Here is a 22,784-nt window from a genome sequence, read left to right as displayed (position 1 = left end):
CCTTCTTAACTCTTGTGGGTGAATGTCCACTCCTACTTTTATGAGTCGCTGTTAAAGTTCCCCCCTTCTTTTGAGACAAGGTTTCTCTGTGTAGCCCAGGCTGGAATCAAACTCACAGAGACCCACCTGCCCTGCCTCCTGAGCACTGGGATGAGAGATGTGTGTCACCGCTGCTGGCCATGCAAGAACTTTTAACAGGCCGTGAGACTAACTGGAGGAAAGGACTAGTGATAAACAGTAGACTGTACTTATGGGAAAGTGCAGGAATACTCAATTATTGACCATGGTTTAAAGTGACAGCATGGGACTGGAGAGTGCTCTCTCAGTTGCCAGCTCCACAGAGCAGCCCAACCATCTGTAACTCTAGTTTCAGGGGACTCAACACCTCTTCTAGTCTCCATGGGCACAAGGCATGTAGGTGGTGCACAGACATACATGTAGGTAAACACTCGCTCATATACATAAAATAGAAATAAAAATGAAAAATAAATAATATGGTGGGCTGAAGCCAAACTGCTACATCTTTAGAAATTTTTCTTTAACATTTTTGTTGTTGTTGTTGGACTATGAGATTGCCTGAAAAACTCATCACTTTCAGTATTTTAACATCAGGAGTAATATTAGTGTTTTGTAACATGAATTATATTTTAGTGGTTTATTCTAGTGAAATGCTAAAATGTCACCTTTATTAGAACTTTAAGTTCTAGTGGAACTTGAAAGCTGTATGTTTGGGGGACTGTGTGGATGCGGGTGGCACCAGCTTAGCTGTTGTGCTGTCTATCCTTGTTCTTAAGTGAGGGTAGTTTTTCTGTGTGCCAGAGGAGCTGTTTAGATGTTTCGACCTATAACTGACAGGAAAGCATGACAGACTCCCTGGGCTTGTGGGCAGAGCTGCCAGGCCCTGAGCACCTACTGAGGTGGGGTGAGGATGGAGTGGGAGACCGTTTCCTGGGACTCAGCAGACACCAGTAGAAACTAGGCTTTCCTCTTAGGTAGAGACGGCCACTCAACTTACCAGCATGGCTTAGGACTGCCAGATATGCAGAACTCACCCATGGTTCGATAGGAATCATATATAGACTATTCAAACATGACCCCTCTCTACTTGCTAAGGGACTGCCTTCACTAGGTGGTACACACCTTTGGCTGTTCAGGTCTTTCTGTCCCCATGTTTGGTCCCAAGAGTCTTTTTCCTGAAGGCTGCCCTTTTCAAGTGTAGCAGTGCTTTCTTCCAGGCTTATTTGGTTGTTGAATTGCTTTGGTGTGCTGGCTGTCCTGGGGAGTTGGGCCACACATACATGTTTAGAATGTTTGTTGTCTTCCTATCATTGTTTTTAGAAAAAAAGGGGAGGGGTGTTATTTCTTCTCCCTTACTGATTCTTAAAGATCCTTTATTTCCTTGTTATTTATTGAGAATTTTAGACAATATATTTGGATCACATTCTTGCCCCTGCCCCAGATGATCTTCCTTCCCTTCTTCCTACCCATCCAGCTTTATATTCTTTCTCTAGCTAAAACAAAAAAGGGACAAAAACCAACAAAAAGCACAAAGCGCCAAAAACCATGGAGTCCTGTTTGTTGAAGTTTTTTTTTAAATGTTTGTTTGTGTTTTGCATGTGTGTCTGTCTGGGTACATGGGCATTGGATCCCTCAGACTGGAACTACAGATCCTCATGAACCACAGTGTGGGTGCTACGAGTCAAGCCCAAGTCCTCTGGAAGAACAGCCTATGTTCTTTTTTTAAAAATTTATAATGTATTCGTAGTTTATGTACATTGGTGATTTGACTTCATATATGCCTATGAGAGGGTATCAGATCCCCTAGAACAGGAGTTGCAGACAGCTGTGAGTTGCCATGTTGGTGTTGGCAGTAGAACCTGGGACCTCTAGAAGAGCAGCCAAGTGCTCTTAACCACTGAGCCACCTCTCCAGCCCCCACTTAAAAGTTGGTCTCACTGAAGATGAACATTTAGTCACATTCACTGATTTTTTTCCTGTTTTTTTTTTTTTTCAATTTAGATATATTGCATATAGTGGGAATTAAGGAAAAACAAATGCTATAATTTTTTTTACAACTTTATTTAAAAAAACAGATACATGCATAGATTTTTTGGCATAAAACTATATGAATATATTTTGTCAGTACTTGATTTTTTTATAGGTTTGATAGTATGCATTGAAATCTTACTAGTTACGATGTGAATAAAGTACATGTGAAACAAAACGTAACATGGAAATAGTCAAAGTTTTCTTGGTGTGTAAAGATTAAACAATGATTTTTAAATATCAAAAATTGCCACAAGGCTATCTTCTTAGCTCTTGAGTTATTAATGATTTAAGGTCTAAGTGTACCACACTCTGAGAGGGTGCTATACACTTATTGTTTCTTTTCTAAGACATACTGAAGCTTCCACATTTTGGCCTTTTCTTTTTTGAGCTTCATATGGTCTGTGAGTTGTTTCTTGGGTATTCAGAGCTTTCTGGGGCTAGTGTCCAATTATCAGTGACTGCATATTGTGTGTGTTCTTTTGTGACTGGGTTACCTCATTTTCCTGGTATTCTTAGTTAATTGAAAATAGAAATGCCCTTTATAATCATGTTTTATTTGTACCTATTCTTGCTTTGTCAAGTCTCTCAACAAAGGACTGTTGTGAGTTTGCTGTGCTTGCTTACAGCTTGCTCACACCTTTCGTGTGCTTTCTGAGGGTGGGGTTCCTGCATCCCAAGTGAAGTTTCCTATGGATTTTCTTCCACCTGACTTTTGGTAGGAACAGAAAATGGCAAAACAGTCTTTGCACACTCACCAATGACTTTAATCTTCAAACTTGCATGCAATTGCTGCTGTTAAGTACAGTTACTATCTGCCCAAGTTTCCTGCCTTGGGGACAGCAATGCCATGCTCTGATAAAGAGTTATAAATTAGGGTTTCTGAAACCTTTTGATGGTTAAAACCTGTCTACTTTGAAAAATTGAAGCTACTTTGACAGTAATAAGAATAACAAAGATTTGAAGGCTTGCTGATTATATTTCTGAATTAATTATGAATACATTCTCTTTATAGATTCATGCTATTAGCCACAGTTCAATACATGTAATTCCAAGCTCATAGCACTTTTCTTCAAATATGTATATATGTATGTAATTCCTGCATAATGTAGGATTAATTCAATTCTGTGAGTTTAGTGATAGGGCAGGATCTTAGCTGAGTGGTGCTGGGTTGAAGATTACCTGTTCCACTCAGGCCTCCTCTACTCCAGATCTGGAGAATGAATTAGTTATATCTTAGCTAACAACAGGGTTGTAGTGTAAGGCATATGTCAGTAGACGATTTTGTAATTGTATGAACATCAGAGTGTATTTACACAGACTAATTAGGTAGTGTAGCTTTGTACTTATGTGCTGTCTCCACATGACTGTATTCTATTCAGCTCTAACTTTCTGCACATGCTTTCATTTTCTTTACTTCCCAGGGCTATCAAAGTAAATGTGATGAGCTTCTAGGCCTGTTAAGGAATAAATTGTCTCTATCTAGTAATCTTTGTACTCACTTCAGGTGCTGGTGTAGTTGAATCAGAAATGCTCCACAGGCTCTTGTAGGTAAGGCAGAGGGTTTCACTATGCAGTCCTGCTGGTCTGAACTCATTGTGTGTGCATGCGTGCTCACAGAGGTCAAATGACAACCTCCAGTGTTGCTCCTTGGGAGCCTTCCACTTTCTTTGAGACAGGGTCTCCTATTGCCATGGAGCTCTATAGGAAGCCCCAAGGATCTTCCATCCCCTCCCCAGTGCTAGGATGAGTGTGTGCACCATAGTTGGCTTTCTGTGTGAGTTCTGAGGATTAAACTCAAATATCATGCTTGCTTGACAAATACCTTACTGTCTGAGCTCTCTCTCTCTCTCTCTCTCTCTCTCTCTCTCTCTCTCTCTCTCTCTCTCTCTCTCTCTCTCTATTTTGTTGGGTTATTCTCACTATTTTAAATTATTTATTTATTTGTGTATATGTGAGCATGCATGTGTTTTTATGCACTACAAACACATGGGAGCCCTTGGAGGTCATAAAGAGGGTGTTTGGGTCTAGAGTTGCAGGTAGTTGTGAAGTTCTGTGTGGGTGCTAGGAACTAAACCCTAGTTCACTGCAAGAGCAGGAAGCACTCTTAATGCTAAGCCATTTCTTCAGCCCCCCACAGTGGTTCTTTTGAATCATGCTGCTGAGAGCATTTGTGTGCAACTTTCTGTTGGATATATAACTACATATAGGATATAAACCTCGGAGTGGAGTTGCTTAATCAGAAACTGAACATAATTATAAACACAGTAAATAGCACACTAAATATCAAAAATTTGTAAGACAAGAAAACCCTAAAGATCATAGTCCCAAAAGATTGAAATCTTTTGAATTATGAAAGTTGGAGTTTCCTTTCAAAAGGGAATGCTCCCAAAGAAGATAAAACTTAGTCAAGGGTGTGGCTCCGACCCTATTCTCAGTGCTTGGGAAGCTGAAGAGGAGAATCACTGAGTTCAAGACCATCCTGGACTACTACAAAGTGACTTCCAGGCTAGTCTGGGCTATAGATCGAGACTCTTTCTCAGACAACAGAAAGGTAGTTGCTGAGTTTCTGGGTAAGGGACTGATGTCGGTCAGTGTGCTGTACTTGCCCTTGAGACTGCCCCTCTTCCAGGATAGATGGACAAGCCAGTACACCAAACTCTGCTGATGTTTGATTGTCACAGAAGATAGAGTTTCCATTTTACCACCCAGTGTAACCCCAAAAGACTGGTACAATACTTACTTTGTCTACTTGATCGTATTTTCAAACCCATCTCAATGTTCGTTTTGTTATGTTTCTTAAATTAAGTTATACAACTCATACCCTTGTGTAAACTGAAAATTTAGAACTCATCCTCTCATTTATATATTAGTGATGGAAAAGTGAAGGACTTTATAGTCATTGATTTGGACATTTGGTGGACCTTGCAGAAGAAAATGGGTTTCAATTGAATCCCCAAACCATAATGATATATTTGAGTTAGGGTGTGACTGAGGCTTCTTCTGAAGGTGCATTTAAGATTGCTACCAATAAAATTCCATTTGACCCAGCACATTTGATGGAAATTTTTGATGGATTGGCCAAATAATATGGCAATGACTATTTTTAAATGCACCATTTGTCTGCATTGGAATGCCATCAAGCTCATGAAATTCCAGAAGTACTTAATAAATTAAAGTCACATTTATCTGAAGAACCCATTCAGCTGCTGATTGGTTTAAAAATAATTACATGCATAGCAGAATAAGAAGACCCCGTCATGTCACTACTTGATCAACGACACTGTTCCCATCAACCTTGAGGAGTGTTTTTATGAGTACCTATAAACTGTATTTCTGCATAACCAGTGTAACGAAAGTGTGGTCCAGATGAGAAGATAGGAAAATCGAATAGGGAATGACCTATGTTTCAGAACCTAGAAGAACTGGGAAAGAGCAGCAGCATGTAGAAGATGACTGTGAATATATCCTGAGGACAGAGAATTCAAGTGGTCTAGGGCCTGACAACACAGTGACCGCGGGAGATGATCGGCTCTGTCTGGATTCCGTCCGTTCACTTGCCCTGTCACTGCTGCAGTGTACCTTTTTGTAAGCCTTTTGTTTTACTTTTAGTGCCTCACTCCTGTTTTCTTAAATAAATCTTTTTTAAAAAGATATATCTATTTATTTATTATTATATGTGCACTATACCTGTCCTCATATGCACCAGAAGAGGGCATCCAATCCCATTATAGATGGCTGTGAGCCACCATGTGGTTGCTGGGATTTGAACTCAGGACCTCTAGAAAAGCAGTCAATGCTCTTAACCACTGAGCCATCTCTCCAGCCCATATTTATTTATTATATACGAGTTAAAACAAAGTTAAACACACCAATAGGAAAGAGTCCAAAAAGGGAATCGCGTGGAAATAAGAAACCAACCCATGTGTTAGTGTGATAATTTTTGTAATAAGTATTTTTCAAATAGAAAAGAGTATTTCTTACTGGTCATACTTTGACCCCAACACGGTGTTAGCACAAACCAAGAGATAAATGTTCATCTAGCTGGTTGTCCTTTCTGAAGGCACATTTAGATGCCTTCTGTAATATAACTTGGGTGCTATAAGAATGGGCAGATTTTCTCACACCGGCTGCCAAATCAGTCTTTCCCTTTAACTGCCAATGCAACATAAAAATAACTTCATGGATTTTGAGTAGAGAAAAATAGGATAAACCTCTAAGCTTAAACAAAATCAATTACATTTATTTATGTGCCAGCAGGGGCATTATGCCACGGTGCTCCTTTGGAAGTCAGAGGACAGTTTGCAGGAGACTCTTGGTCCACTGTGTGGGTTTAGAATTGTTTGTAGGAACTTTGCTCCTCAGTATGAAAGCAAGAGGGAAGGTGAGCCAAAGGTGCCTGGGTTTCTGTCCTTATACATCTGCTCAAGGCAGGCTCAGGGAGGAAAATGCCAAACACCATCTTCTAAGTCTCCCTGATTTGAGCTAGAGTTTGAAAGGGCAAACACTGGAGAGGACATTCTGCCTCAGGCTCCAAAGATCTGTAGATGGAGCCCTTTGATCAAATGCTAACCTGTACATGTATAAAAGGTAACTGACAATCCAGGAAAAGAAACCCCAGAAAACAGTGGGTAGCTATTTTCCCAGAGCTGATATAGTCATAAGAGTGTTTTGTTTCTCATCAGTGAGCTTATGAATGTGTCTCAAGAGGGCAGACAGATTTCAGGTAGCCTCATTAGCTGTGCCAAAACAGCCCACCATAATGAAAGTGGCACACCAAGATCTGGAAAACAGAAATGTAAAGTTTATCATATGTGGCTCACAATAGAAGTCTTCAAGCAAGAGGAAAAAAAAAAAAAAAAAAAGGATGGTGAATACCCAGGAGAATAATAAAAGCAGATGTAGAAACAATAGTGTCTTAGGGTTTTATTGCTGTGAAGAAACACTATGACCATGACGGCTCTTAGAAAGAACAACATTTAATCGGGGCTTGCTTAGAGTTGAGAGGTTCAGTCCACAATCTTCATTACTGGAATCATGGCTACAAGCAGGGAGACTGGTGCTGCAAAAGTCGCCAGCAGCAGCAAGAATGAGTTGATCCACTGAGCTTATCTAGAGCATCTGAAACCTCAAAGCCTGCCCTGCTGACATACTTCTTCCAACAAGGGTACTCCTACTCCAACAAGGTCCCAAGGTGCTGCTCTCCATGAGCCTATGGGGGTCATTTTCATTCATACCACCACAGATAAAGATGATGAAACACCAAAGATGCTAAAATACTGCGTGCAAATATGTTATTACTTATTGATATATGTGTCATATAACATATAGAAGTTTTCAGAGTAGAAGAAAACATGAACATCAGACAGAGCAACGTAAAGGCCACATAAAGACCCAGATGGTGTAAGGAAAGAGCAGTAGACTGCAAGATGTAGCAAGTAAAGCTAATCAAATGAGGCAGGGGACATAAAAGAGTAAGAAGACAGAAAACAAATCAAAACAAAGCATGCAAGTAGCCAAAATTCTCAATCTTTGCTGAAAACTGCAAGTCAGAAATGTTTACCCTTTAACCATTAGTATTTGGGGCCAGCAAACACATCATGTATCGTCCTGAGCATCATAGGTCAGTTAGTAACAACTCTGATCTCTGTTTACAAGGGGTGAGTAGCACTGCTATGTAGGGAGAGAAGCAGTCACCCTGGATGAAAATCACCACCCAGACCCACAGGCTTAGCACAGTGAGTCCCACGCAAGGAAAGTTAGCAAATTGTACCAATGAACATCATCAAAAGGTGAATGTGGGATTTTGGGCCAGAAGTCCCACACAGATCTATGGTCAGAGATGGGAGTGGCTTCTGCCACCTCCACTTCTGGGTCAGGCTGGGTGCTCGAACTCAGGCAAGCAGGGAAAGGAAAATCTGTTCTGCTGCTTGCACTGCTGGGTCCAGCTTGCCCCCGTTTCTGCCGCTGCCGTGAGGTGCTGGGTCAAGCTGAACCAAGCCAGCGAGAGGCTCTGGCATGGGGTGCAAGAAGCTTCGCCAGGGGAAGTCTCTTCCCAAACGGTGGTGTTAACTGTTCTAAAAACAAAAGCTTTCAGATGATGGAATGATTCTTGCTGGTATGTCTGTGTACCATGTGTATGGCTGGTGCCCACAGAGGCCAGAACAGAATGTTGGTTCCCTTAGAACTGGAGTTACTTTCAGATGTGAGCCACCATATGGGTTCTGGGAACTAAACCTAGGTCCTCTGGAAAAGCATTAAATGTTCTTAACTTCTGAGTCATCTCTCCACCTCTTAGTTTGCATTTCTTTAGTGCTGTGCATGTTCCAACTTTATCCTACCCATGGAACAGAAATTTAAAATGTAAGAGGATTAAGAAAAGCAAATTCTTACTTTGCACTTTTTCTTGTATAAAGAAAAGCATTCTCAGACTGATGCCAGCTGTAATCTCAGCACTCAGCAGCCTGAGGCTGGAGGATTGACATGAGTTTGAGTTTATTAATCACCTTAAAATTATTACTAGCATTGAAGAATTGTTTGAGAGTAAAATTTTAGTGTTCCTTAGTAAACTGACGTTTTATAATTTTTCAGTACTTTGTGTTAGTCCATGTGTCTTTTTTCACCTTGTCTTTTCTACCACAGGTATCAGAGAAGAAAGGAAAAGAAGGCAGTAGTGGGTTTGGTGGTCCAGTCGTTAGTTCTCTGTATCATGAAGAAACAATCAGGTAATTTCTTTTCTGATTTTTGACAATAAAATTATATATACAACATGCATGCATATATGTTATGTGTGCACATAAGTATCCATATTTATTTAAATTTATTTTAATATGGTAATATACAATCTGAATCATTCTCCTTTCCCCTTCTTGCATTTATTTGTTCATTTTTTAAGCTTTCTTTCTTTTTGTCTGTCTGTCTCTGTCTCTGTCTCTGTCTCTCTCTGTCTCTCTCTCTCTCTCTCTCTCTCTCTCTCTCTTTCTCTCTCTCTCTTTCTCTCTCTCTCTTTCTTTCTTGAGACAGGGTCTCTCAATGTATCCGTGTCTGTCCTGGAACTCAATATGTAGAAGAGGCTGGCCTTGAACTCAGAGATCTGTCTGCCATCTCCCTCTCCTTTACTTTTGCTAGTATTAAGGCGTGTGCCAGCATCACTGGCTTATTCATTCTTTTACTTGGATTCTAGGAATATATTCTTTAACACCTCTATTAGTTTTTGTGCTGCGTAAAAACGTTATAATCCATTTTCTTCAACACATGTTAAGTCAGGAAGGGAATCCTGTGCTGCTTTAAGGAGTCATGAAACAACTCTAAGATTGTCACTTTATAAACGAAAAGGGACAGGGTTTAGTGCCTTTGTCCCTTTAGTTAACCGAACATCACCTTACTTCCTCTTCAGCATCAGATGTTTCAGATGAAAAACTCCATTTGGCCTCCCCAAAATGTACTGAAGGCAAGTTTTCTATCTTCCTAAAATGAAGAGAGGATTGTACCAAAAAGAGAAACTACGCAAATTAACTTTCTAACAGTACCAGTCGCTTATCTATGGTAATAATCTTAATTTGTGTGCTAATTTATGCAAGGGCTCCTAGACAGAAACAAAATGGCTTGCTGATTCTTGTCTCCTTTGGAGTATTGGTGATGTGAAGGATGAGTAAGTTTTCAGAACAAAAGCTTATCAAATACCTTTCAGTAAAGTGAGGTAGCGCTCTGGGGAGAGTAGTCCTGAGGTAGATTTAAGCTGATTTGAGCAGGTTGGTGTTGCAGGGCGTTGGGGTCCTGCTTGTGGGTTAGTAATCAGGACACAGGAACATCTGTATAGTACAAAGCCGTTTGCCTGTTTGCTTGGGCAGTCTTTCAGTTAACCCTTCTAACTTAACCCGACGTCTCCCCTTTACATTTCTCCATATGGCTCTCCCTGCTCCACCTCCCTGCCCTTCTTCCTTCCCCCCTCACCGACTTGCTAAAGCAGTGGCTCTTAGATCAAGTCTGACGGCACAGAATAACATCGCTTGTTTTCTTAACGTAGATTTTTTTTTCCTGTGTGTTGGGTGGGCATGTTGAGACAAGGTTTTTTTGTGTCTGTGTAGCCCTGGCTATCTTGAAACTCACTCTGTAGACCAAGCTGGCCTCAAACTCAGAGATCTGCCTGCCTCTGCCTCCTGAGATCTGGGATTAACAGCATTTACTATCACACCCAATTATAAAGGAAAAATTTTAATTCAGCTAAACACATTTTTATGTGCCTGCTGTAAAGCAAAACATGGATACTTGTCTTCCCTCTTTTTCACTTTTGAATAGGGTTTTCTTAGTGCTTTTTGTTTTATGAGACAGGGTCTCTCTCTATTATGTAGCTCCTGCTACCTAAAACCCACTATGTAGATCAGGCTGGCCTGGAACTCAGAGATCCCAGGAGCTGGGGCTAAAAGCATGTACCTCCATGACAAGCTATTCTTAGTACTTTTGTTTCTTTATTGTTGTTTTGTTAGTTTTCTTAAGACAGGGTCTCATTTGGTCCAGGTCAGCCTGAACTCACTATTCGGTGGATGACCTTGAACTCACTACTTTCTTGCCTCTATCTCCTGAGTGCTGGGTTCATAAGTATATGCCACATTTGCTTTTTCTTAGTGTTTGGCATTTTTATGTATGTATAATAAATACTACTGAGCCAAATATGAGCTTTTGCTATAGGTAAACCTGGTTAGACCTAATTTTAGTTCACTAATAAAAATATTGATCTTTATGCTTATTTATTGTATTTATTGTGGGAGGTGGGGCAGGTATGAGCCACAGTGTACATACAGAAACATGAATGCTAAGAGCCATTGAAAGTCCTTATGCGATTACAGGCATAGTAATTCTCTTACTACTTACTACAGTAGATCTGGAAACATTATAATTCGGCATGCTTACATTAAGAAAATTCATTTGAGGGCTGGAGAGATGGCTCAGCTGTTAAGAGCACTGACCGCTCTTCCAGAGGTCCTGAGTTCAATTCCCAACAACCTCATGGTGGTTCACAACCATCCGTAATGGGATCTGATGCCTTCTTCTGGTGTGTCTGAAGAGAGTGATAGTGTACTCATAAAATGAATAAATCTTTTAAAAATTTATTTGAATAAAGTGGAATAATTCTGTTATAATATACTTAATCATAATAATTTTTTCCTGTTCTGAATGTTGGATTATTGCAGTGTACACTTTTAGAATTTTTTTCGTAAGTATTAAAATGTGGTTCAACAATGAAAACAGGCTATTTTCTGAAGTTTCTGTCATGGCTGTTTGGGTGAGATATGGTACTATTACTTTTCTAAGACAAATTTTGCTTTAACTAATGTTATTGACAAATTCTTATTAGAGTTGTGTCCAATTGATATGAAAGCAGAAATAAGTTTAGAATTTTAGAAATATCAAATAATAGATGGGTGAAAGGAAAAAAGGCATTTTTGCATAGTCACTGGGGGTTTTTAGGAGATAAAACAATGTGTTTTATCTTATGATAAAACTTATTCTGAGTATGCTGTAAAGTTCAGGAAGGTCAGCACGCATTTGAATAGCTTGCAATCATTTGCTCTGGCTTTTCTGACTCATGTGTTACAGATGAGCTAAGAGCCTGCCTTTTGACCTTTGTCAAGTGACAAAGTGACAGTATGATGTCGTTATAGTACAGGATAATTATATTATATGTCATTATATCTCAGAAGCCAAACTATTCTAGTTCTAAAGTTAGTTAATTGTTATGTAATAGAAAGGCTATAGCGAGGTTTCAGTTAAGTTTATGCAACTGTGGAGCCACACAGATCACAGGCATTCAAGTGTGGGTTCCACCACTCTAGCTGGAACCTGAGCAATTTACTCATCTGTAGAACGGGGATGATAGTTCCTGTTTCATATGGCGTTTGTGTGGAATATACAGATGCACACAAGTGCCCTAGAATAATTCCTGACAGAATATGCATTTCCATAAAGCTGTAAACTTTTATTAGCACTTAGCACAGAGGGCACCACAAGAGACCAAGTGCTGAAAGTAAGAATCAAAAATTATAGGCCAGTCTGCTTACAAATCAGGTGCAAACTGTTTTTTCGAGAGATTATGGAAAACTAGGAAGGGAAAGCCAATCTGTTAGATTTGGAACACGTGTAATAATCTTATCATTCTGTTGGCTGTAGTTCTCAGACGAGCTGTATCTTGTTTATACTCCCATGTGCAGGGTACTGTAGTAAGTACAGGGCTCTGCACATGGTGCAGTGAGCGTCTGCCTGTGCTTGCTCTAGAAGTCAGCGTACACATTGAAAAATGAGGGCAAGAACTAAAATAGAAAAAGGGAAAGGTACACTGCCTAGCCTAGCCTGCAATAATATTTGGTCTTCTCTGTTATATTTCGTATTTTGATGCCTCATAATCTGTTAGAATTTTAATTCCACTTACCGAGGCAGCCATCTGGACCTTCTCTAAGCAAGACCAGTCTAGTGTACAACTGAAATGATTGATGGGCTCTGGAATTGATTAGTTGTTCTGTGAGACAAATGAAGTGTTTTGGCAGAAAATACCATAGGTCACTGCTTGTGGTCAGACAAAAAAAAAAAAAAACATGTAGGATTTCAAAGAGATGTTTGCATTGTTGACATACAAAATTTTCATTTTAAGCAGTAATAACATTTTGAGACTATTTTGAACAATAACTTTTTATTGATTGCTAGTTGCTCCTTAATATGGATTATAAAGAAGAATATAAGTAGAAACTAGGGTGGAAAAGATTGCTTTATGCTTTGTTTTCTTAGTTAAAATAGAAACTAGGCAGAAAGCATGGAAGCTTGTCACTGATATAGAAACTCCTGTGGGTTTTTGGAAGTAGTGTGTGATTGGAAAACAGGCAGCAACATAGCATAGTTTTCTTGCTATTTGTAATATTTGCTGGTATAAAATTCTACTTAGGATTTTATTCAAAGCCTCCAGTTGTTATATACTAACCTGGCTTTCGAAAGTCTGTTTAAGGACTGTCATTGTTAAATATATCTTATGTTTTAAAGATGGAGTATTTGATCCTTACATTTTCATTAGGCTAGTGATCATGAGACACCATTGTCCCGATGACAGCACTGTCCTTAGCACTAAGAGCATCTGTTTGGCTGGTTAGTGTAATCCTTCCCTCTTTCACTATTGCCTGTGATCAACACTGTGTTAGCACTTTGGTGGTCGGTGATAAATTAGATGACATATGTCTTGTCACAGTCTGGTTGTTCCTTGAGGATACACAAGTGTGTACAGGCAAGTGGGCAACACTCTCTGGAGGATCTGACTGCTCAGAATGAACTTGAGCTATGGATTTATTCAGCCTGTAAAACCTCAGCTGGCATAAATAATTGAGAAAGCAAAGGTTTGTCTGTGGTGCATACCTCAGGGACTCAGGGCTCCCTTCCTGCTCTCTACCTCCCTTTCTTATGAAAATGATCCCAGTTGCACTCCCAGATAATAACACACCAAGCAATTAAAAGCCATGGGTGGCTGGAGAGAGGAGAAAAGGTTTAGTTAATGAGCTTTTCCTCTTCCAGTGCCCATGAGAGCCTCAGGAATGACAAGGCGATTAAAGCAAAGAGATAATTATAGATTATGTGAAAATGGGTCCCTGGAGACTAGCAGGTCTTGACATAAACAGTAAGTGTTGTAACAGTCTCCTGGCTCTCATATTCTCCCTTTTCTAATGTGCTTCATTTGGCTTCTGTGTGCTCAGTGCCATGATGCCAACCAAGCATACAGGCAAATCCACCTGTTTGCAGATCAGCAGCTCTTTGAAAAAGGGGTCATTCATCAGCCACAGCCACCGATTACCCTTTATCTCCATGTCGTGTTCCCTTTTCTTTGTTCCCTGTCTCACCACTTTGTACTCTTCTACCTAGTCGCTCTCTGTGCTCTTCTACATCCTCATCTTGATGTAGCGACTGACATGCTTGCACTGTGTACGAATTTTCCAGTGTGTTGGTGGACAGGAACACAGAAGGCTAGTGTAACCATTGCCATACCAAGAGAAAATATATGTGGGAGCTGGAAAAGGGCTGAGCAGCTAAGAGCATTGACTGTTCTTTTAGAGGTCCTGCGTTTGATTCCTAGCACCCATGTGATGGTTCACAACCCCAGTCCCAGGGGCTCTGACTCCCTCTTCTGATACCTGAGCACCTTGAACACATGGTATACAGACATACATGTAGGCAAACACTCACACACATAAAAGAAACTTTAGAAATTAAATACAAGAAAGGCAGTATATGCATAATAAGTAAAAGGAATAAGGTCCCTCACCACCTCATTAAGAATAGTCTTTCTCTTAACTTGGGTCACTCTGCTCAAATCACAGCGCCTTATTTTTAAAGGTCTAATTAATATTTATTAGATGGGCTGATTGATAATGATAGTGTTTAGCTATGATAAATTATCCCACCTTAGAACATATATATAAATATATAAATGATTATGTATCTTAGATAAGGTCTGACATAGCCCAGGCTGGCCTTGAATTCTTGATCCTTTTCTTTTTACCTTCTGCATATTCTGTAGCTGATATAATGACAGTATCATCTATTGATTTTTATACTCAAATCATACTATGTTATATAAGCTATTTCACTTAATTTTCATAGTGGTTTGTTATTGTAGGTGTTAGTGGTATCTGTGTGTGTTACAGATGAGGACACAAAGTCAAACTTAGGTTACTTGTCCAAGTCAGTGTGGTTAGGAGCTCTCCTGCAGTGTCTGTGCCCTACTGGATCCTAAATGGGTGAGGAGACATTGTAACTTTTAAGTAACGAAATGGAATCTGACAGTTGGTATTATATTACTATGTTATCTTCAGCTTAAAAATGAAATACCTTTTCCTTTCAGTATTCTTAAGAATATACTTGCCTGAAAAATATTAATGCTAGTTTCATTTATTACTAAACTGCTGATACTTCCTTTGTTTTGTTTTGTTTTTTAAACTCAGTGTAATGGTTGGGAATGTTAACTGACCTGTCAGAGAAGTAGTTTAGCAAAGCAGGTGTGTGAATTTTCCTGGTATGGGCACTGATTTTCCAGGGATCAATCAGAATTTTTATTTTCTTGGACACACTTAAAGTATCATAATTTTCCTTCAACTTTGTTAAGAGGCAGATTTTAAAAGGTACAATGGACTTCCAGTAGTCAGTGTCTTTATAAAGTCATAGTTAAATAACTTTTCCAATATAACTAATTATCTTCAATCAGTAGGCAACCTCCAAATGTCTTTTTGGCATGTAGGGTTTCAAGAATTATTTTAAGAATAACACTAGAACAAACCGGCATTAAGTGCTTTAATCTTAGGGCGGTATGCCTTAAATGTGATTTCCGTTGAAACAGTGTTTGCCTCCACAGGATCTTTGCCTCTTGGTCTTACAACAGAGTATTTTAGGAGGGAGCTGTGACTTGCAGGATTTTCCCAAGGCTCATAGTACAAACTCTCCATGATGGTCTTTGATAAAATTAAGACTCAGAACCCGTATTCTATAGGGCAAAATTAACATCCAAGATTTTAATTACATATTAAATAGAAGCAAGGATTTTTAATACACTAAATTAATCCTTGTTAGGAATTGGTCTTACCTGACCAGCTTTACTAAAACTATTAGCAGTATTCTCCCTTCAGAGAAACATCTTTGAGTAAAATTAAAATATGCCAGAATGTTTTGTTTGTAAATATTTCCTGTTGTTGTCTTTTGGCTTTGGATTGTTTTAAAACATTAAGGGAAGGCATCTGCAGCAGTAGTCTGCTGAGGCATTTCTGAGACAGCCTCCCTGTTAGAGCTCACCTCATTTGTGTAGGACAGTGTGTAGGGTAGGGAGCTTACCTTCGTTCTTCCCCAACTAGCTTGCTACACTGCCCACATGTGCAGGGCTCTTTACAATGGGCTGCCTTGCTTTCTCCTCTAATGTTACTGCTGTCCCAGCACTCAGACATGGACAATTGCTTCTTCCTTTGTTCATCTAGTCTTTTTTATTTTACTTTTTAAAAAGGTTTTTATTTTATTTATAAGGTCTCCTTTGCAGGCTTACTTTCTGATATTTTCTATGGCCATTCTTGTTGTTATTTTTGTCTAATTTTATTTCAAATTCACAAATAATCATGTATGTGTCTTTATGGGGTACATTGTGTTATCTTGATTTATATATACATTATAGAAAGAGTCAAGCAAGTTAATGTTTCTGTCACCTCACTAATGTGTCACCTTTTGTGGCATAGGCTTAAAATAGTGATTTTATAATAAATAAGAGCTCTTGTTACTGTGAGCATCTTGCCATGCAGCAGATCTCTAAAATATGTTCCTCCAGTGTAACCAAAACTTTCTTCTTTTCCGACCCTCCCTCCCTCTTCTGGTCTGAGGTAACCACTCTTCTTACTGAATTTATGTGAAATTTACCTTTTAAGAGTCCACCAAAAAGTGAGATCATATAGTATCCTGTGTTAGACGTCTTTCTCTAATCACAGTGTCTTAATTACTTCTCTATTGCTGTGAAGAGATATCATGACCAAGGCAACTTATCAAAGGAAACATTTAAATGAGGCTTACAGTTTCAGATGATGAGTCCATTACAGTGGGAAACATGGCAGCAGGCAAGCAAGACTGGGTCTGGAGTAGTAGCTGAGAGCTACAAGGGAGGAGGGAGTGTGTGAGGCAGGGGTGGGGCGAGTGAGCTCTGGATTGACTGGTGATACACCTTCTTTAACAAGGCCACACCTCCTAATCCTCCCCAGCCTGTGCCACTACTCAGGAAGCATACAAATTAATATTTGGGCCATTCTCACCCAAACCAGCACACATAGTTTTCCATGTTCCCACCTGTGTTGTTACAGACAGTCGACTCTTCATACATTGCATTGTGTGTGCCATGTTCTTTCACCCATCCATTCATTGATGGACACATACTTACTTCAACTCCTTTAGCTATGTACCCAGAAGTATACTTGCTTGAAATGTGCTAACTCCATATTTGTTTTTTTAGGTACTTGTATATTTTTAAAAAATGCTTTATTATTAACAGCATATAGGGTTCCTTTTCCTCCATGTTCACCAGTACTTGTTAACATACATCTCCTTGGTAATAACTGGACTAGTAGGCAAGAGATGGGATCATTGTAGCTTTAATGTGTAGTTCTCTTCCGATTAAAATTTAAATTTTTTCTGACGTAGCTATGGGCCATCCATATCTCCTCCCCACCCTCCCATTCCTATTATCCCTCCTCTCCCTTTCCCCCTTCCCCCTTCCCTCCCACCTCATCCTTCTCCCTCTTCCTTCTTCTCCCTCCATCTGTCCACCTCGACCCAAGAAATGCCTATTCGGAACTTTTTCCATTTTAAAATCAGATTATTTGTCTTCTTGCCATTGAATTTTTTAGTTCTTTACACATTTTGGCTCTTCTTTATTTGGGTAGCTGACTCCTGGCTTCTGACCACTCCTGTATAGAATACTGGGTCAGAGCAGTGGTAACACAAGCATCCTTTTGTAGAGCCTAAGGATTGTAGGAAACATTTCCATTGTTTAATAATTGTCAAAGATATGATTTTACTTTCTATAAATGATACAATTTTTAAGATAAACTTTACTTGATAATGTGGCTAATGAAATAAGGAATAATAATTCTTTTTAGAAATAATACATGACTGTTACTGAAAAATTAGAAAAGGAGTTCATAGGATCATATTCTCCAAATGCATGTGAACCTTCAGTTGTCCCAAAAAGTTAAAGAAATATTCTGATCTTGATTAAAAAATATGTGAATGAGCTCTCTTTAAAGAAAATTTATATAATTTTTTAATTTTTCATTTCCATTTTCATTTAGAACTAATGTGTGTCTATGTGGTCATCATTATAATAGTTCTCTACAACAAAAATATGTATATAAGTTGAAGTTTTTAAAATTGTGTTTTCTGTAACATCAGTGTTTCAAGTATTTTTTTCTATTTGAGCTACCTTTTCAATTATTATATCTGTATATTTAATCATAATAACTCACACTGTACATTTTGTTAAATAATTAACTATATGAGCTTTTTTAAAAAGTCAATGGGAACATCTCTGAATAAGATGGACGAGCTTTGAGGAATAGTTTGAATTTTTCCTGTGCCAGGTGTTAACCAGGACCTCTGGGTATTGGACAGGTGCAAGCCATTGAGCGAATGGGAAGCAAAAGCATTCAGCAGGCAGCCGGTTGTCAGTTTCCTCTCTTCTGTTCTCTGCCACCAACCATGAATAGAGTCATAACCCCAGGTTTCACCAAACTCTCTGTTCTTAGTATGAAGTGTTTTATTTCAAACTTCCTTCGTATATCGAAGACATCATTTCTTTTTTCTTTTCTTGGATATTCTCTGCATTTACATTTCAGATGTTATCCCCCTTCCCACAATTTCATCCCTCCTTTACCTCCCATTGCTTCCATGAGGGTGCTCCCTCTCCCAACGACCCTCTCCCACCTCAGCACATTGGCATTACCCTACACTGGGAAACCAAGCCTTCGCTGGACCAAAGGCCTCTCCTCCCATTGATGTCAGAGAATGCTATCCTCTGCTGCATATGCACCTGGAGCCATGGGTCTCTCCGTCCAAACTCATTGGTTGGTGTTTTAGTCCCTGGAAGCTGTGGTGGGTTTGGTTGGTTAATAATTTTGTTTTTCCCAAGGGGTTGCATACCCTGTCAGCTCCTTTAGTCCTTTCTCTAGCTCTTTCATTGGGGTCCTCATGTTCAGTCTGATAGTTAGCTGCAAGCATCCTCCTTTGTATCAGTATGGTTCTACCAGAGCCTCTGAGGAGGCATCTATATCATGTTCCTGCCAGTAAGCACTACTTGGCATTAGCAATAGTGCTTGGGTTTAGTGGCTGCATTTGGGGTGGATCCCCTGGTGAGGCAGTTTTTGGATGGTCTTTCCTCCAATCCCTGCTCCTCTATTTGCCCCTGTATTTCCTCCCATAAGTGTTTTGTTCTCCCTTCTAAGAAGGACTGAGGCATCCACCTTCTGGCATTCCTTCTCTTTGAGCTTCATAAGTTGTATGAGTTGTTTCTTGGGTATTCAAGCTTTACATACCATTGAGTGTTTTGTGTTTTTTTGTTTTTTTTTTTTTTTGGGTTTTTTTTTTTTTTTTTTTTTTTTTTTTTTTTTGTGACTGGGTTACCTCACTCAGGATGATAGCTTCAAGTTTCATCCATTTGCCTAAAAATTTCATGAACTCATTGTTTTTAATAGCTGAGTAGTACTGCATTGTGTATATGTACCACAATTTCTGTATCCAGTACTCTGTTGAAGGACATCTGGGTTCTTTCAAACTTCTGGTTACTATAAATAAGGCTGCTATGAACATGGTGGAACACGTGTCCTTGTTATATGTTGGAGTGTCTTTTGGATATATGCCAAGGAGTAGAATAGCTGAGTGCTCAGGTAGTAGTACTATGCAGTTTTCTGAGAAACCACGAGACTGATTTCCAGAGTGGTTGTACCAGTTTACAATCCCACCAACAGTGAAGGAGTGTTCCTCTTCTTCCACATCCTCTCCAGCATCTGCTGTCACCTGAGATTTTGGTCTTAGCCATTCTGAGTGGTGTGATGTGGAATCTTAGGGTGGTTTTGATTTGCATTTCTGTGATGACTAGGCATGTTGAGCATTTCTTTAAGTGCTTCTCATCCATTCGATATTCCTCAGTTGAAAGGTCTTTGTTTAGCCCTATACCCCATTTTTAATAGGATTATTTGATCCTCTATAGTCTAGCTTCCTGAGTTCTTTGTATGTAATTGATACAAACCCTCTATCAGACGAAGAATTGGTAAAGATCCTTTCCCAATTTGTTGGCTGCCATTTTGTCTTCTTGACAGTGTCCTTAGCCTTACAGAAGCTTGGCAATTTCATGAGGTCCCATTTGTCTATTCTTGATCTTAGAACACAAGCCATTGGTGTTCTGTTCAGGAAATTTCCCCCTGTGCCTATGCATTCTAAGCTCTTCCCCACTTTCTCTTCTAATAGTTTCAGTGTACCTGGTTATGTGGAGGTCTTTGATCCACTTGGACTTGATCTTTGTACAAGGAGATAGGTAAAGATCGATTTGCATTTTTCTGCATGCTGACTGCCAGTTGAACCAACACCATTCGTTGAAAAGGCTGTCCTTTTTCCATTGAATGTTTTTAGCTCCTTTGTCAAATTTCAAGTGACCATAGATGTGTGGGTTCATTTCTGGGTCCTCAGTTCTGTTCCATTGATCTACCTGCCTGTCTCTGTACCAGTACCATGCAGTTTTTAACACAATTGCTTTGTAATATAGCTTGAAATCAGGGATGATGATTCCCCCAGAAGTGTTTTTATTCTTGAGAATATATTTCACTATTCTAGGTTTTTTGTTATTCCAGATGAATTTGCAAATTGCTCTTTCCAACTGAATTAGGCTCATACCTAAACCACACAAAGATCCTACAAAGAAAGAGAACTTTAGACTAATTTCCCTCATGAACATTGATGCAAAAATACTCTATAAAATTCTTGCAAACCGAATGCAAGAACACATCAAAGCAATCATTCACCATGATCAGGTGAGCTTCATCTCAGGGATGCAAGGATGGTTCAATAAACGGGAATCCATCAATGTCATTTACTATATAAACAAACTCAAAGGAAAAAAATCACGTTTATCTCTATAGATGCTGAGAAAGCATTTGACAAAATTCAGCACCCCTTCATGTTAAAAGTCCTGGAAAGATCAGGTTTTCAAGGCACATATTTAAACATAGTAAAAGCAATATACAGCAAATCAGTAGCCAGCATTAAAGTAAATGGTGAGAAACTTGAAGTAATGCCACTAAAATCAGGGACTCGACAAGGCTGTTTACTCTCTCCCTACCTATTCAATATAGTACTTGAAGTACTAGCCAGAGCAATAAGACAACAAAAAGAGGTCAAAGAGATACAAATTGGAAAGGAAGAAGTCAGAATATCACTATTTGCAGATGATATGATAGTATACTTAAGTGACCCTAAAAATTCCACCAGAGAACTTTTACAGCTGATAAACAACTTCAGCAAAGTGGCTGGATATAAAATTAACTGAAACAAATCAATATCCTTCCTCTACTCAAAGGATAAACAGGATGAGAAAGAAATTAGAGAATTGACACCCTTCACAATAATCACAAAGAATATAAAATACCTTGGGGTGACCCTAACCAAGCAAGTGAAGGATCTGTATGACAAGAACTTCAAATTTCTGAAGAAGGAAATTGAAGATCTCAGAAGGTGGAAAGATCTCCCATGGTCATGAATTGGTAGGAACAACATAGTAAAAATGGTCATTTTGCCTATGGCAATCTACAGACAGATTCAATGCAATCTCCATCAAAATTCCAACTCAATTCTTCATAGAGTTAGAAAGAACAATTTGCAAATTCATCTGGAATAAATAAAAACCAAGCCTTCAGCACAAGAGTCTTTTGGGGATACTGCATATTCAAACTGTAATAGTAGCCATATTTTAACACCATCCCCATTAGGGTGGGTGTGTCTTTATATTTCAAGTGAATTTGAAAGATGCCAGCTGAATCTTTTCCTTTACGTATAGTGATATATTTTAAATCTTTGGAGCCATCTTAGAAGAAACTTTTGTCTTGTGCTAGGAAAAAGTTCATTCACCAAAGAGGAAAAGGGTTATTAAGTAAAAATCATAAGAGAATGGGAGATATGTCAGAAGATGCAGAAAGGCACTAATTAATATTCCTAATGTCTACACTGTACCATAAGGCTCAGGGTCACAGTTACTTGCCATCTCATTTAAGAGGATGATTGTTTCAGAGGACTTCATGGGAGATTGGGAAGAGGGGAAAAAGTTTGGTTTGTATGTGTCAGCTGTGGTAACACATACATGTAATCTAGCTCTTAGAAGGCTGAGGCAGGAGGATTGCAGATTTGAAGCCAGCCTGAACTACAAAATGAGATCCTGTTTGCAGGAATCAAAGTGGTAGGGAGGGGTGGAGTAATAGTTTGTTTTGTTCACTAGTAAATAAAATACTATTTTGGTGTGAGTATTGATATATGTATATGTATACATATACATAAATATATATGTATATATTTAACAAATAAGACCAAGAGTATCTTTAGTTTTTTTTTTTTTTTTTTTAATATTAGACACTTGGCTTCGTAGCAGATTTGCAGTGGTTTTATTAAATTTTTATATTTAAATTGTATACCTTACCATGTAGTGTTAATTTAGATGCCTCTGCCTTACCTATTTAGCAATAAAAACTGCCTGTTATAAGCAGGTGTGAGATTTTAAAATGCCTGCTGCTCTTTAGAAATTCCCATACCAAACCAAATAATCAATACAGGCAATGCATCTAAGAAATATTAAAAATACATTAGACAGAATATACAATTGAATATGTCTTGTACTGTTTTGGTTGCTAAGGGGCAGGAGTGTGCATGCATCACGCACTTGGGTTCAAAATGGAGTACACTAAATGGAGTACCTCTTGCCTGTGAGTAATCTTTGCATATTATCAGGTAGTGGTGGCCCAGGTAGCCTACAGTTTTTCATTCTGTGCCCACCACCAGCTCCTCATTATTCCCAAGTCAGAACCATTGTTGCAGAGACTACTTTTCATTATGCTTACGATGATACAATCATTTTCTCCAACAGCTGAGTTTCAAGGTTCCCTGTTGTTCCCAAGATGGAACTAGAAATATACTTTCTAACAAGTATT

General features: G+C 39.0%; 1 protein-coding gene across 1 annotated transcript in view; it reads left to right on the top strand.

The window, feature by feature from the left end:
• ACBD6 (acyl-CoA binding domain containing 6) overlaps positions 1–22,784 on the top strand; it is a 119,611-nt gene that overhangs the window by 28,125 nt on the left and 68,702 nt on the right. The window contains exon 4 of the mRNA XM_080915063.1: positions 8,689–8,771. Within this exon, the coding sequence (XP_080771189.1) occupies positions 8,689–8,771 (83 nt within the window). The remainder of the gene's footprint in view (positions 1–8,688; positions 8,772–22,784) is intronic.

Source organism: Micromys minutus (assembly GCF_963924665.1).
Source record: "Micromys minutus genome assembly, chromosome: 1".
In the NCBI taxonomy this organism is placed as follows: Eukaryota; Metazoa; Chordata; class Mammalia; order Rodentia; family Muridae; genus Micromys; species Micromys minutus.
This window is presented reverse-complemented; position numbering and strand designations above follow the sequence as displayed.